This window comes from Diabrotica virgifera, chromosome 5 (assembly GCF_917563875.1).
Source record: "Diabrotica virgifera virgifera chromosome 5, PGI_DIABVI_V3a".
NCBI lineage: Eukaryota > Metazoa > Arthropoda > Insecta > Coleoptera > Chrysomelidae > Diabrotica > Diabrotica virgifera.
Window position 1 is genome coordinate 43,682,659 of NC_065447.1, and position 15,757 is coordinate 43,698,415.

At 33.5% G+C, this 15,757-nt stretch overlaps 1 protein-coding gene across 3 annotated transcripts in view; it reads left to right on the plus strand.

The window, feature by feature from the left end:
* LOC114328394 (protein vav) overlaps positions 1-15,757 on the plus strand; it is a 123,496-nt gene that overhangs the window by 72,084 nt on the left and 35,655 nt on the right. For all 3 annotated transcript variants that reach the window (XM_028277230.1, XM_028277231.1, XM_028277232.2), the window contains 3 exons: positions 9,096-9,296; positions 14,552-14,671; positions 15,281-15,562. In XM_028277230.1, coding sequence (XP_028133031.1) covers positions 9,096-9,296; positions 14,552-14,671; positions 15,281-15,562 — 603 coding nt within the window. The remainder of the gene's footprint in view (positions 1-9,095; positions 9,297-14,551; positions 14,672-15,280; positions 15,563-15,757) is intronic.

The following is a 15,757-nucleotide window of genomic DNA, read 5'->3' on the forward strand; positions in this document are numbered from 1 at the left end:
TACGGAGAAACCCACTCCGAACAAAGGACCCCGCAGAAACCTTATGGGAAAGGGCTCTCTGTCAAATGCTCTGAAACTTTGGGTTCTGGTAGTCCTTGATGTGTAGAACAAAAGACTCAATGGGCGCGTAACTCCAAAAAATCATGATTTTAAGATATAAGCCTCTGAAGTTATAGGCACAGTGAGGACGTTTGAGTTGGAATAAATTCATTTCCTCGAGAATGGGCGACTCTGGAGATACATTACAAATCAGGTCGATTTTTATTTTTAAATTATAATTTTTTGGCATATATATCATACTAGTGACGTCATCTATCTGGGCGTGATGACGCAATCGATCATTTTTTTAAATAAGAATAGAGGTCGTGTGATAGCTCATTTGAAAGGTTATTAAATTATCTATTCAATAATATAAACATTAACAATATTATTTATACAGGGTGACCAAAAAAATTTTTTGAATTAAATTAATTGAGACAAAAAGAATAATTTATTTAATTCGAAATACATTTTACTGTTGTCCGAAACCAGGAAAAATATTTATTTGATAAATAAATATTATTTTTCGCTTAAATTCAATATTAAAGCTGCCACCCACCTGCCTCTTAGCAGTTTGAACATTTAATTTACGCGAAAAGCAATGTTTATTTTTCGAATTAACATTTTTTCTGTTTTCTGACAGCAGTAAAATGTATTTCGAATTAAATAAATTATATACATTCTTCTTTTTGTCTCAATTAATTTAATTAAAAAAAAATTGTTGGGCACCCTGTATAAATAATTATGTTAATGTTTATATTAGTGAATAGAGAATTAAATAACCATTCAAATGAGCTACCACACGACCCCTTTCGCTTAAATTAAATGTTCAAACTGCTAAGAGACAGGTGGGTGGCAGCTTTAATATTGAATTTAAGCAAAAAACAATATTTATTTATCAAATAAACATTTTTTCCTGGTTTCGGACAACAGTAAAATGAATTTCGAATTAAATAAATTATATACATTCTTCTTTTTGTCTCAATTAATTTAATTAAAAAAAATTTTTGGGCTCCCTGTATAAATAATATTGTTAACGTTTATATTATTGAATAGAGAATTTAATAACCGTTCAAATGAGCTATCACACGACCCCTATTCTTATTTAAAAAAATCATCGATTGCGTCATCACGCTCAGATGGATGACGTCACTAGTATGATATATATGCCAAAAAAGTATAATTTAAAAATAAAAATCTACCTGATTTGTAATTTATCTCTAGAGTCGCCCATTCTCGAGGAAATGAATTTATTCCAACTCAAACGTCCTCACTGTACCTATAAATTCAGAGGCTTATATCTTAAAACCATGATTTTTTGGAGCTATGCGCCCATCGAGTCTTTTGTTCTACATATCAAGGACTACCAGAACCCAACGTTTCAGAGCATTTGACAGAGAGCCATTTCCCATAAGGTTTCTGCGAGATCCTTTCTATGGACAATGTCACATGAATATCATTCTAACAGTAAATTCCAACAAAATAATTTTAAATACCCAAAATATTTCTTGCATAATAACGATGATAATAATGCAATGAGTTTCAAGGAAGCTTGTTCATTAGTTCAAGTAAACTTATTCATCAGTTTCTGTCCTTTTCAAATACAACATCGTCCTCTTCTATATCTTCGTCTATGATGGTTCTCTCCCTATTATCACATCCTAGGCCTGAGCAATTGCTGGATATGCTTGAGCAGTTTAGATCACTCTTTCTACACTCACAGTTACGGATGCATTTGTCTTTGCAAGTACAGTGGAACCCCGTTAACTCGGATTAATTGGGACCGCGGCCGATCCGGGTTATCGAAAATCCGGGTTAGCCGGAGAAAATGGTAAAAATTAATAAAATATGGTATGCTTACAGATAAACTCCGTTATAATTGTCACACAGACACTGGTAAACCACGTTCGCATTCCACACAAAACCACACATACAAAGCGTCGTCAAAAGTCTCATTCTTAGCTTTATTAGCTTTGCACCGATTACCGATTAAACTGTCTTTTGTTATCATTTTGAAAAAAAAATTCTTCGATTTTAGTTCTATTTTTCTTCCAATCCGATACTGTAGATGTACCGACACCATAATATAATGCTGCAAGATTCACCTTTATCAATTCTACTTAATGCTTCTAGTTTCTTTTCCATTGTCACTACAGCATTTTTACGTTTTGTTGCCCTTATAGACAAAAGACACGCAAACACAAAATCTGAATACATTTACGAACGATTACAAAACGGAAGCGAACAATAATACGACTTTACTACACACAATACCGTCTCTGATGTTATGTTATTTAAATAACAGTGATGACTAAGACCACTGTTAAAAAAAGAATTTTAATAGTCTTTTCTAAACAATGCTAACACAGACAGTTTCAAAAAAATAAAGGACTATGGTATATGTAGTTCAATCCGGTTCCATTATCTCTCAAATATTATATTACATAGAGTTGGTACAAAACCTCGTGAACCTTGAAAATGCGTATGTATAACCGAAATAAAATGAAGCCAAAAACATACGACTATTTTATTTGCTGCGAATTGCGCGACAGGGTCCCATCTGCACCCTGATATTTTCAGTAATGTCGGATTCATCAATCGTTTCGTTCGTATATTGACGTCACCAAATGAATGAATTAGGTTCACGAGATTTTGTAACAGCAATACATTTTTATTGTCGAAATGTTTGTCTGATAAAAATCGGGCCGGGTTAGCCGGAGTTCCGGGTTATCGGGGGCCGACTTATCGGGGTTCCACTGTATACACTATGAGGGAAAGTAATTCCTCGGGAACTGCAGCACGTACTGTTGTAATTGGTGTCAGGTGTTCGTTAATCTTCTTCCAACCCCACTCGAGCGGATTATTCTTCTCATTCAGCCGCTGATGTACCTGGTGGTAGGTTCTGAACGAATATTGGCTGGAAGCTCCTGAAGTGGGGGTAGTGCAGCTAACTTGAGCAAGGAATATATAGGCTGCTTTGCAATAGCCTTCAAGTAAGACTGCTTAGTGAAAACAATCTAGATCTTCCATGTTCCTGGCACCGCAAACAGGAAATGCTTTTTGATGTCAGCTACTGCATTGGGGTCAGCTTTGGGGTCGTTGAAGACTAGAAGTTTTCTACGAAGAGCGCCGTTGGCTTGCACTGTCGTATACGGTGTAATTTTCCCTTTCTTGTAGATAGGTGATACCGTGTCACACCCTGTAAAGGCATATGCTACATCTTTCATATTCCTAATGCCTCGCTGAATGTCAGCGATAGTGTAGACTTTTTCCTGCTGATTGCCTTTCTTTGGTATCACCATTTTCAATTTCTTCTCTGATGGTGCGTGGACATTCAACAAACTAGTAGGTCCGTGTCATCACCAATAACACAAGATTCAACGTCTTTCTTAGCTTCATTAGTAGCTGTTAAAACTATTAATAAGTCAGCGTCATCCGATGCGATGCTTGATGAACTGTGCAACTACTTCTTTGCAAGTCCACTGTAATAAGGGAAACAAGGACCGTTTTGTTGATAGCGTTAGCTAAAAATTTACTTTGGTTTATATTTACATGTATTGAGTCTTCAACTTTTACTTCAATGCTAGAAAGTGCTCTGCGTTGATATTATTCATCTTTTGTATTTCCTTGCTGGTATCCATCAAATACAGCATGATAACCCTCTTTTGTGCATCGTATCCTCTACTTGTTTAATATGTTTAAGAAAATCCATTAGTTTAGTAGAAAAATCTAAAAATAATTTTTAATGAATATAATGAATAATTGTAATTATTACAATAATGTCTACATATATACACCCTCCATAACTTTCGAACCGTTCGGTTTAGAAATATTGTGTATGTAACGTTTTCCGTTAGGCTTTTGACAAAGTAAGACATGAAAAATTAGTCCAAATTCTAAAGACAAAAAACATAGACAAAAGGGACTTACGAATAATAACAAACCTTTACTGGAATCAAAGAGCACAAATTGTAATAGATAACGAACCCAGTCCAGAAATTGAAATCAGGAGAGGAGTTCGGCAGGGATGTATTATGTCTCCATTACTCTTTAATGCATAAAGTGAAGCCATTTTTGAAGAAGCATTGCTATCTCAAAGTGAAGGAATAATAATTAACGGAAGATCTATTAACAACATAAGATATGCAGATGACACCGTGATTATAGCAAGCTCTGCTGAACAACTCCAACTACTACTGAACAAAACAAACAATTTCTGTAAAGAATATGGACTAAAAATGAATATAAAAAAGACCAAATACATGATAATAACTAAGAAAACAAACATACAAACAAGCATACATTTGGGAAATGTACCGATAGAAAGGGTTGATAAATACAAATACCTAGGAACCTGGATTTCAGAGAAAAATGATCAAACAACAGAAATAAGGACCAGGATAGAAATAGCAAGAAATGCGTTTGTAAAAATGAAAACAGTTCTCTGCAACAAAGACCTTAGCTTAGAACTGAGAGCAAGAGCTTTGAGATGCTACGTGTTCTCGATACTACAATATGGACTTGAAAGCTGGACATTAAAGCAAGAACACATAAATAAGCTACAGTCATTTGAAATGTGGTGTTACAGAAGAATGCTTAGAATAGCATGGACACAGAGGAAAACGAACACGGAAGTACTGCGAGAAATGGGTAAAGAATGCGAAATAATAAACACAATAAAAATAAGAAAGTTACAATATCTGGGACACGTAATGAGGGGACCGCGATATGAAATGCTAAGACTGATAATACAGGGAAAGATAAGAGGCGGAAGGAGTATAGGAAGAAGGAGAGTGTCATGGTTAAAGAATTTAAGGGACTGGTTTAGATGCAGTTCTATAGAACTCTTTAGAGCAGCGGTGGATAGAGTAAAGATAGTGATGATGATATCCAACCTCCGATTAGGAGACGGCACTTGAAGAAGAAGAACGTTTTCTGTTTTTTTTAACATCATATTTATTTACAATCTGTAATAATGATTACAATAAGTAAATTATTTAACAATTAAAGGAGACTTGCAGGAGACTTTCCAGTGACAATAACCTATGAAATCATAATTTTAGTACTTAACAAAATTATTTGTGACTAATAAATAAAACCCTATAAATAAAACTCCAATAAATCAAATATTTTTGAAAATTTAAAATTTAAAATCTTGTTCGTAGATCGCCTGGAGTATGGCGCTTTAGCCTTCTGTTTGCCTGGAGTCTCATTAGGTTCTTCGCTAGCCTGTTGGGGTGGTTTTGTAGTCGGATGTCGTATTTTTGGACGTAACTGGCAATTTCTTCTTTGACAGTCTTCATTTGGAGATCACGATTGATGTGTTCATTGGGCATGTACCACGGTGCATTTGTGATAATGCGCAAGGTTTTCGATTGGAATCTCTCCAGGATGTCGATATTGGATCTCGACGCAGATCCCCACAGTTGGATACCATAGCTCCATCTTGGCTTAATCACTGCCTTGTATACTAAAATTTTATTGTACCGGGTGTCCCAATAAGAATGGCTCTCGGCCATATCTCAGGAACCGTTTATAGTAGAGCTTTGAAATAAAAAATTTTATAACAAAAGTTACCTCAGGAAAAGCCTGGAAATTATTTTCATAATTGTGGGACCACCGCTAGAGGGCGTAATTGAATATCAAAAATTAAAAAATCTAAATTTTACAAAATTTTCCTAATGAAGGGGCACTGGAAATCCGATCGTCGTATTCTTCATAAAATTCTACGCATATTTGATTTGACAAGTTTAGGTCTACCTTTGGAAATAAGAGGTGGGGGTGAGTGGGAACCTTGTTATGAAAAACTGGCTGTGAGTCCGGTTCTGCTTAATCAAATTTTGCAAACTTGGTCTTGTTGAAGACAGATCTTTTTCGTCAATGTAAAAGTTATGATTTCGAACAAACTTACTGAGTAATATGCCAGCTAGAAGGCGTTATTTAATTTTTTTCAGAAATCTAGTGTACCTTGGAAAATATTAAATACAAACATGCATTTTTAATACCATATTACAAAATTAGACAAAATTAGCAACAGAATAGCGAAAACCGCATGTTAATACCTTTTTTCTATCTCGAGATATCTTACAAAACGTGTAAATTTAAAAACATAACTGTTACTGTCACCGGTAAACGAAATTCATTAAAAGTAGTGTGCTATGGAAACAACAAAGAAACATTTTCCAGCTGTCAACGTATATTAGGTCTTTTCAACGCTTCTCATTTGTTTCGAGCCTCGTTCATATCTCGTATATTAATATTATACACGGATTATACGGCATATGACAGAGGCTCGAAACAAATGAGAAGCGTTGAAAAGCCCCATTACAAAGAAATAAAAACAACTATTTAGTGATGACATAAACGTTCAAATTTTTGCCCATCATTTTCGTTGCAAACATTTACTCTTTCAAGAGTAGATTGAACAGCAGTCTTAATTTCTGCTCTCGATATGCTTTGAATGGCGTTTAGTATTCTCTGGATAATGTATTCTAGAGTAGTGTATGATGGGCAACAATTTGAATATTTAGGTCGTCACTAAGTAGTTCTTTTTGTACTTTGTTATATTTAATTTTAATAGTATTGTTTCTCTTTATATTGTTGTTTTAATTGATTATATTTTTATACGTTGACATCTGGAAAATGTTATTTTGTTTTTTTCCACAGCACACTACTTTTCATTAACTTAGTTTACCGGTGATAGTAACAGTTATGTATAAAATTTACACGTTTCTCGAGATATCTTGAGATAGAAAAAGGGTATCGACATGCGGTTTTCGCTATTCTATTGCTAATTTAATCTAATTTTATAAAGTATGATTAAAAATGCATACTTGTATTTAATATTTTCCAAAGAAAACTAGATTTCTGAAAAAAATTAAATAACGCCTCCCAGCTGGCTTATTACTTATTAGGATGGTTCAAAATTATCACGCTTACATTGAATAAAAAGATCTGTCTTCAACAAGACTCAGTTTTCAAAATTTGATTTAGCAGAACCGGACTTACAGCCATTTTTTCATAACAAGGTTTCCACTCACCCCCACCTCTTATTTGCAAAGGTAGAGTTAAACTTGTTAAATCAAATATGCGCAGAATTTGATGAAGAATACAATAATCGAATTTCCAGTGCCCCTTCATTAGGAAAATTTTGTAAAATTTAGATTTTTTTATTTTTGATATTCAATTACGCCCTCTAGCGGTGGACCCACAATTATGAAAATAATTTCCAGGCATTTCCTGAGGCAACTTTTGTTATAATTTTTTTTATTTCAAAGCTCTACTATAAACGGTTCCTGAGATATGGCCGAGAGCCATTCTTATTGGGACACCCGGTACAAACTCAGTTGTGACCTTTTTCCTATCAGCCAGTACATTTTATTGAGTTTCAGACCCAACTGTCTTCTTTTCGTGAATATGTGTTTCTTCCACGTTAATCTGAGGTCCAAGTGCATACAGTTGAGTCAGCGAGTCTTTACCCGTGCGTCATCATTTAAAGCATACGAAATAAGTCGGAAATCTATTTCACGCAACAACAAGTGACATAAAGTGGCTGCTGTTCCGATTACGGGTTTTATTATAAAATTTGACGTTATCAAATATATAGAATGTCAAATGTAAGTTTTGCTTCAAAATTTTTGTGCAGAATTACAGCTATGTTTGAAGTAGCTTAATAAATTTTTTATTATTATTGAGTAATAAATAAATAAACAATTTATAAAAAATTCAATAACATATTTTATTTTTGTTATTTTATTCACTTTGACGGAAATCTAAACACAATCATTTCTTTACTGTGTGAATGACGTTAGCTTTGTATGTTTTAAATATTAATTGCCAAAATATAATTATTTACCTTAAAAAGTTCAAAGCCCAATATAAAATTAGTTGTGAAAACAACTGTTTGTGTAATATAAAGAAACTTCAAAACGCAAAAAATTCGACAAAAACCGCAAAAAGTTCAACTGACTGACAGCCATAAAAGTAAACAAAGCAGAAACGTCAAACAAATTGTGCTTAAAATATGAAAACATACCGAATCGTCTTTTTTGTACCTATCTCTTTTCAATGCACTGAGTCTAGATGGTTCATAAAAATAACATGTGTTTTTACTTAATAACAAACGGCAGCTGGTTTGTCATGAGTTTCATGCGTGGAAGAGAATGATGCTAGATAAAAAGTATGTGTTTTATCTCGCCAGGTATTAATGACGCACGGGTAAAGACTCGCGGACTCAACTGTACCTAGGTATTTTACATCACCCTTTTGTTGTAGTACTTGATTATTTAATGAGACGGTTGGGCACGTATCTTTTCGATTAGTGAACGTTATATGTACTGACTTGCTTTTGTTTACTTTAATTCGCCATGTTTGTAACCAGATATTTATTCTCTCGAGATTTTTCTGGAGCAGTTGCGAGGCGATGTACGGGTTTGAGTCAGCTGCAATGATTGCAGTGTCATCTGCATATGTGGCTGTGATGATGTTTTGGCTCGTAGGAAGATCTGCTGTGTAGAGTCGGTAGAGAACTGGCCAAGGACACTACCCTGAGGTACTCCAAGTTAGTGCACTGATCTTTAACTTTTACAAGGAAATGGCGGTCGCAGAGATAGGACTTGAGGACGTTTTCTGTTTTAAATTGAATGTAGAACATTTCTGTATAGATCATTGTTCACGGTAAACGGTCTTAGAAATATTAACAAGAAACGTAAAAAACTACTAATTTACCGACTTCTCCCCATTCCCCCAAACACGACGCTCAAAATAGTGTAACTTTTTATTGAACAATATGTGGATCATATAGAACAGTTTGGTGTTGGCGGGAAACTTTTACCTTTGATGTCTGGATTATTCCTTTTTCTGGACCAATTGTATCATACTAATGAGCACTCTGATATAAAGACTCAGTCTACCATTCTTATTTTTAACAAATTAATGTTGACTTCAGTCTATCCTTGACAGTTTTGCAATTGACCCTGATAAAAATCATAGCGAACATTGAACAATTCTTTTTATTGGCTATAATGTATTCTAATAATATTTTGATTTATTTTTAGGATTTAAAAGATGTACATGCAGAATTTCTTGAGGAATTATTTCGCATCCGTACACATCCAAGTACCAGAATTAGTAATATTTTTATGAGATTTAGGGAAAAGTTTTTAATTTATGGAATGTATTGTGCCAATCTGACGAAAGCTACGCAAATATTACAAGAATTATGTGACTCTGACGAATATTTTAATCAAACTGTTATCGTAAGTAACATTATGTACCGTAAGTTTTCGTTTTTGATCTATTCAACAGTACATCAAGTTTACAGAGTACTACATTGCCATTCATAGATTTTTTTCATAATCAACGAGGTCTTTAATTTAAGAAAATCATTGTTAGAGATCGCTATAGGACGTAGTATACGGTCCTACTTCGTATTTGTGCAAAATTTTTCAAGACGTTTTCTCCTAAATTAAGTTTTCAAAAGTATTTTCACAAACATTTATTGAAAATTCTCAATTACCCATCATCGTCATCATCATCATTGGCTCTACAACTCATGGTGGGTCTTGGCCTGATCCAGAATCAACTTCCATTCCTTTCTATCCTTCGCCTTGGGTTTTTATTAATATAGGCCAGGAACCGAAGCTTTTCACCTCGCAATTTTTACAGAATGGATCGATTTGCTTGAAAATTTGAAAATAAGTAGTGGATAGTCCAAGGATCAAAATCTATATGATTCCGAAAGACGCTTTTACCATGGGGGTGGTTGCCACCCCATCTCGAGGGTGGAAATTTTTTATTATATTTTGACCGCAAAAGTTGATAAAAACATTCATTCTAAGCAAAAAATGTTCTATACATTTTTTTGATAAAATTAATAGTTTTCGATTTATTCGCTATCGAAAGTGTTAGTTTTGTATAGAAAAAATCAATGTTTTTCGATATAGTCATTTACGATTCACTCAATTTTTGCCGTAAAAAAATTTTTTTCAAACCAAGTTCTTGGGAATTAAATAACCTACAATTTCATATTTATACATTTTTTCGTATCTCTGATGCTCGTCTTTCTATTCTGAAGAAAATGGCATTTTTTACCAAATTACAAAAACTCGTTAGTCGCTTTTAACTCCAGTTTTTTTAAAACTAATCATTCTAAGCCAGTCAAACTTCTAGAATCTATTAATAATACATAAGTAAATAAGAATGAATAAGGCCAATGACTAAAATCACCGTTAACTTACATTATTATGCTTACAATCAAATTTCTCCGTTTAAAAAAAAATATTGATTTTTTAACCGTAACTTTTTTATTTTGTATCTTAGAAAGTTTGGTAAAAAATAGTTTTGTAGGTTTTTAAAAGGTTTATAAGCATATTAACATTAAATCTTTTTAAAATCCTCACTCTCAAAAAGAGGTGACTTTGAAAGGGTTGGTAAAGGTGGTTTTTACATATTATTACAAGTTTTAATTGTCAATAGCTCACTCAATTTTTGGCGTAAAAATTTTTTTGCAAACCAGGTTCTTGAGAATTAAATAGGCTACAATTTCATATTGAAACATTTTTTCGTATCTCTGATGCTAATATTGCTATTCTGAAGAAAATGCCATTTTTTCTCCAAACTACAAAAATTCGTTATTCGCTTTTAACTCCATTTTTTAAAAAAATAATCATTCTAAGCCGATCAAACTTCTAGAACCTATTAATAATACATATATTAAAAAGACCAAATAAGGTTTAATTAGGGTGGTGATTAGGAGGTTGCTTGCGATCACTTTTTCGCTAAAAGAAATGGGGTCTGACATTCTTTTCATTATAAGTCACTCAATTTTTGAGCTAGAGACTTTTTTTATTTCTGGAGATAGATATTTTTAAGTACTTTAAATTAGTTTCAACAAGTTGTCCTCGAAAAATGCATAGTTTTCCCGTCTTTTGACTTTGAAACTACAATATTTAGCATTTGACGAAGAAGAGCCAACATATGATAAAGTATAGCTCGATTACTCTTGGTCTCAAAGAAAATTTAAAGAGACGGTTTTGTTTATTTTTTCAAAAGGTACATTTTTGTTAAGTAAAGTTGTTTTGATAAAACGAAAACTTTTGGAGTTATTAGCAGAAAATTTATTAAAAAATTGATTTTTTCGATATAAAACTAACACTTTCGATAGCGAATAAATCGATAACTATAAATTTTATCAAAAAAGTGTATAGAACGTTTTCTTTTAAATGAACGTTTTTACCAACTTTTGCGATTAAAATATAATAAAAAATTTCCAACTCCTGGTGGCAACCACCCCCATGGTAAAAGTGCCTTTCGGCATTATATAGATTTTAGACTATCCACTACTTATTTTCAAATTTTCAAGCAAATCGATCCATTCTGTAAAAATTGCGAGGTTTTGTCCTATTTTAAGCTTCATTACTTGGACTAATATTATTGTATACGGTTTTAGTTTTTCTTGTTATTTTATACCTATATTTTTCGTTACAAAGACTAGGGCTAAAGCCCAAATAATGAAATGTACATGGTATGAAAGTTATTTTTATGAAACTTATTTTTTTTATTATCAAGACCATTATAAAATAGTTTAAGAATGTTAAACATAATGTGTTTGACTCACTTTCTTTCAAGTTCTAGTTCATTGTCCGATTTAAATGTTTATCATATTGATGAAAATGTTTTTTAATAGTTTCTAGTGCAACATTCATTAATTTATCTATTAATAACTTTCAACAATTTACAATAGATATCCACCTTTTTTCCGGGTCGAAAAACAATACTGACTGCTTGTGACGTTGGTAGAATCCGGACAATTTTTTCGATTTTATTAATGTTTATGATTTTCTGCCATCATAACCTAACATTTTGGCCCAATATGATGACCTTAGCTCTATTCAAGAGCATCTTTAAACAAACACAGAATTAAAGTAGAAGTAGGTTGAGTGCTCGAATATATGGAATCTATAGGAATAAAAGGCAGGTTTCGAGCATCTAGTTTATTAAATCTGGTCCAAGTATACTTTCGCTAACTTAGCATCATCAGGAGCATTTCGTCAAATTAGGAAGATATCCCAGCAAAGTGCAACATTGGCAAGAAATTTTAAAAATTTGAAACTGATAAATACATATAACACACACTGGACAAAGGACAAACAGATCAAAATTAATTAAATAAAAATTATGCTGCATCTTGGCAAGTCAAAATGAAAGACTTCCAAGATGTAGCATAATTTTTATTTAATTAATTTTGATCTGTTTGTCTTTTGTGCAATGTGTGTTAGGCCGCACCTACATTGGATCCGTTTTTCTCCGATCAGATCCGATCCGATAGGCGGCACCTACATTGGATCCGTATTTCTCCGATCAGATCAGATCCGATATAGACCGATTTTCCGGCGAGGGTGCCTACATTGGTTCCGTTAACTTCCGACCACCGACAATGATGAAGAGGTGTAATGTGTTGGCTGTTGTTGAAAAACAACGTTCTTAAAAGACGTAGAAAAAAACGTAGATGGATGCATAAATTTAATAAAGACAGATCTTCAGGAGAATTTAATATAAACAAAAATCTAGGTAACTATCTTGATAAATTTAAGATCCTATTTCCTATTTTTTCGTCACAAGAATGTAAAATAATTCATGAGAAAAGAAAAAATACATTGATTTATTACAAACTATGTAGCCTTGTGTTGGCACGTATTAAAAAATATTATGATATAAAAAGATATAGTAACACATAATAGGTACTATAAAATTATACTTCCGGTTTTATCTAAGATTAGTTTCGGCAATTTCAAAGACACATTATAGTACCCGTTACAATTTTATAACCAAAGTGAAATTGACCGTCCCAATAAAACTATTTACCTAGAGGCACAGAATAGGGAACAATTGTTTCCTATTATGTGCTAGAGGTATTAAATTTTCTACCTGTGTAAATAAAGAGATTTTGTAACCATTATATTCAAGACAACATTATAAAATATCTGCCTTGTAGAGATACATATTACAAAATTAAATATTAAGATTTGAATGCTATTTATTGTTGATTTATTTCATGAAATAGTTAAAACAAAAAATTAAATTACTTTATATGCAGAAACCGGAATGAAACCAAACACTTCTCGATGAGAATAGGAGATGCTACTCCCGACGTCGCCCGATATCGGATCTGATCTGATCTGATCGGATCGGAGAAAAACGGATCCAATGTAGGCACCCCAATTTAATAATATGGGTTTATTTTTTATTCCGACGTCGGATCTGATCTGATCGGAGAAAAACGGATCCAATGTAGGTGCGGCCTTATTTATCAGTTTCAAATTTTTAAAAATTCATGCCAATGTTGCACTTTGCTGGGATATCTTCCTAATTTGACGAAATGCCCCTGACGATGCTAAGTTAGCGAAAGTATACCTGGGCCAGATTTAATATACTCGAAACCTGCCTTTTATTCCTATAGATTCCAAACTCAAAATTGCCAAGAGATCGCTAACGACGTCCGGAATTGATAGGCGCCACAAGGAGATATTTCCACATGCCTTTCAATGTAATAAATTGTCATAAATTATTATAGACTACCAACTGTGAAACGCCCAAATTGTTACACTACTATACCAGTTAGAAGACTATGTGGGGTTGTGCTATGGATTAATCAGTTTATTTTTTCGTCCGTTTCACTTGTCTTTCAACTACTGTCTGACTATACGTGTAACTTTCAAGTTACTGTTTAACTTACACACCACTTGAAGGTACACAGATCGTGTTATAGGAATCTTTTATAACAGGTTTAACAGCAAAATATATTTTCTGCGCGGTATGGCGCCAGATTTTGGGTATCTCCCTGAGGGACCGAATCCCAAACGAAAAAATACGTCGTAGAACAAAAACAACGGACGCCGTCGAAAGAATTGCGTCGCTCAAGTGGAATTGGGCAGGACACGTCGCCAGATTGTCAGACAACCGATGGACAAAACGTATTGTCGAGTGGAGGCCACGAGAAGAAGCACTACGGAGCAGAGGACGACCACCAACCAGATGGGCTGACGATCTGAATCGTATTGTCGGCAACTGGATGCAAGCCGCACAAAACAGAGAAAGATGGAAAGAGCTGAGGGAGACCTATGTCCAGCAGTGATGATGATGATGATGGCATACCGCATGTCATTGGTTAAAGGTTAACGGTTGTTTTGGATAACCTGGATCAGCGTAGCTACTCTGATTATAATAATAATTTGCATAATATTTGCTGCTCTGTTTTTAGCGCAAAATGTCGCCTGTCAAAATTTTCATTGTGTTTTAAATGTATTCATTTTTTTCGAATCCTGAGAAAACTAATAAATATTCTTGAAAAATTTAAACGCAGAATGAAAGATTACATTATTACTGAGGGCCGAAAGTTCCTGAAAACTTCTATAATGCACAAATTACATTTAAAACACAGTGAAAATTTTGACAGGCGACACTTTGCGCCTTTCCCCTTAAATTGTGATGCTTAATTTACTATAATTTTTAGAAATATGAAAAAGAAGTTAATAATGGTAGGTTTAAGTTAAGGGATGTATTATCTGTGCCAATGCAACGAATTCTCAAATATCACCTGTTGTTGGACAAACTTATTGAACATACTAGTGAGGTAAGTTTTCTATATTTTGTTCATTAAATCTTTATAGAAGCAATCTAATTTTCTCGAAAACGGCTTGCATAGATTTTGGTGTGTAGAGTCTTGTGGTGCATTCGATACTATGGTGGTATTTACATGGTTGTCAGATCTTCCATTTTTTGGAAATCTAATGAACTTTCGTATTTCAAATGGCTCACCCTGTATTTTTTTTACTTTTTGAACTCCTGAAACCAAGAAAAACTGATTATTTTTCATGCAATCTTTCCTGTACCTAAATGCCGTAATTTCGGACTTATTGCTACATTACATTTTCCCCGTTGAAGTTAATAAAGACTCTCTGATTTGAATCACGTGAGCACTTCTAGGTCTTAGTATTTTATGGGTACATTCAGTTTTTCGTCTCTCCTGTAAAATTGTCCATAAAATGGACATACTAAGCAATCGTAACGACTTTTCTCCTGGATCTTTTTTTGACACTTCATCGAAGTACATTTTAAGTGTATTATATAATTCATTTTTTCGGCTAGTCTTGTTTTATACAATAACACTGTGTAATCGTCATAAAAACAATATTTTTTATTTATATAAATCGTTTTACCATTAACGCAATTTATGTTTTAGTCTCACGAAGAGTACAATGATCTGAAAAGAGCCAGAGAAACGATGATAGATGTAGCAGGCTATATCAACGAAGTAGCAAGAGACAGCGAACATTTAGAAGTGATAAATAATTTGCAAGAAACAATAACGGAATGGAATCTCGCGCCTAATCAAAAATTATCAGACTATGGTCGACTGGTGAAGGACGCGAGCCTTAGAATTAAGGCTCACGACGACCAGAAGAATAAAAATAGATATGTGTTTATTTTTGACAAGTGTATTTTGATCTGTAAACAATTGAAGGTATGTTCCTCTTTTAATTCATTAAATTTAAGCATTATTGAAAATATAATTTCTACCGCTTATACAGTATATTATATTGGTATGCAGTTTAAACGATAGGAAGTGAGAGAAACGTATTTAAAACGATATAGCTATATATTAGGCCAAACCAATTCGTTGCGTAGCTATGTTTCTGTAACCGCAGCGTTGCCAGGT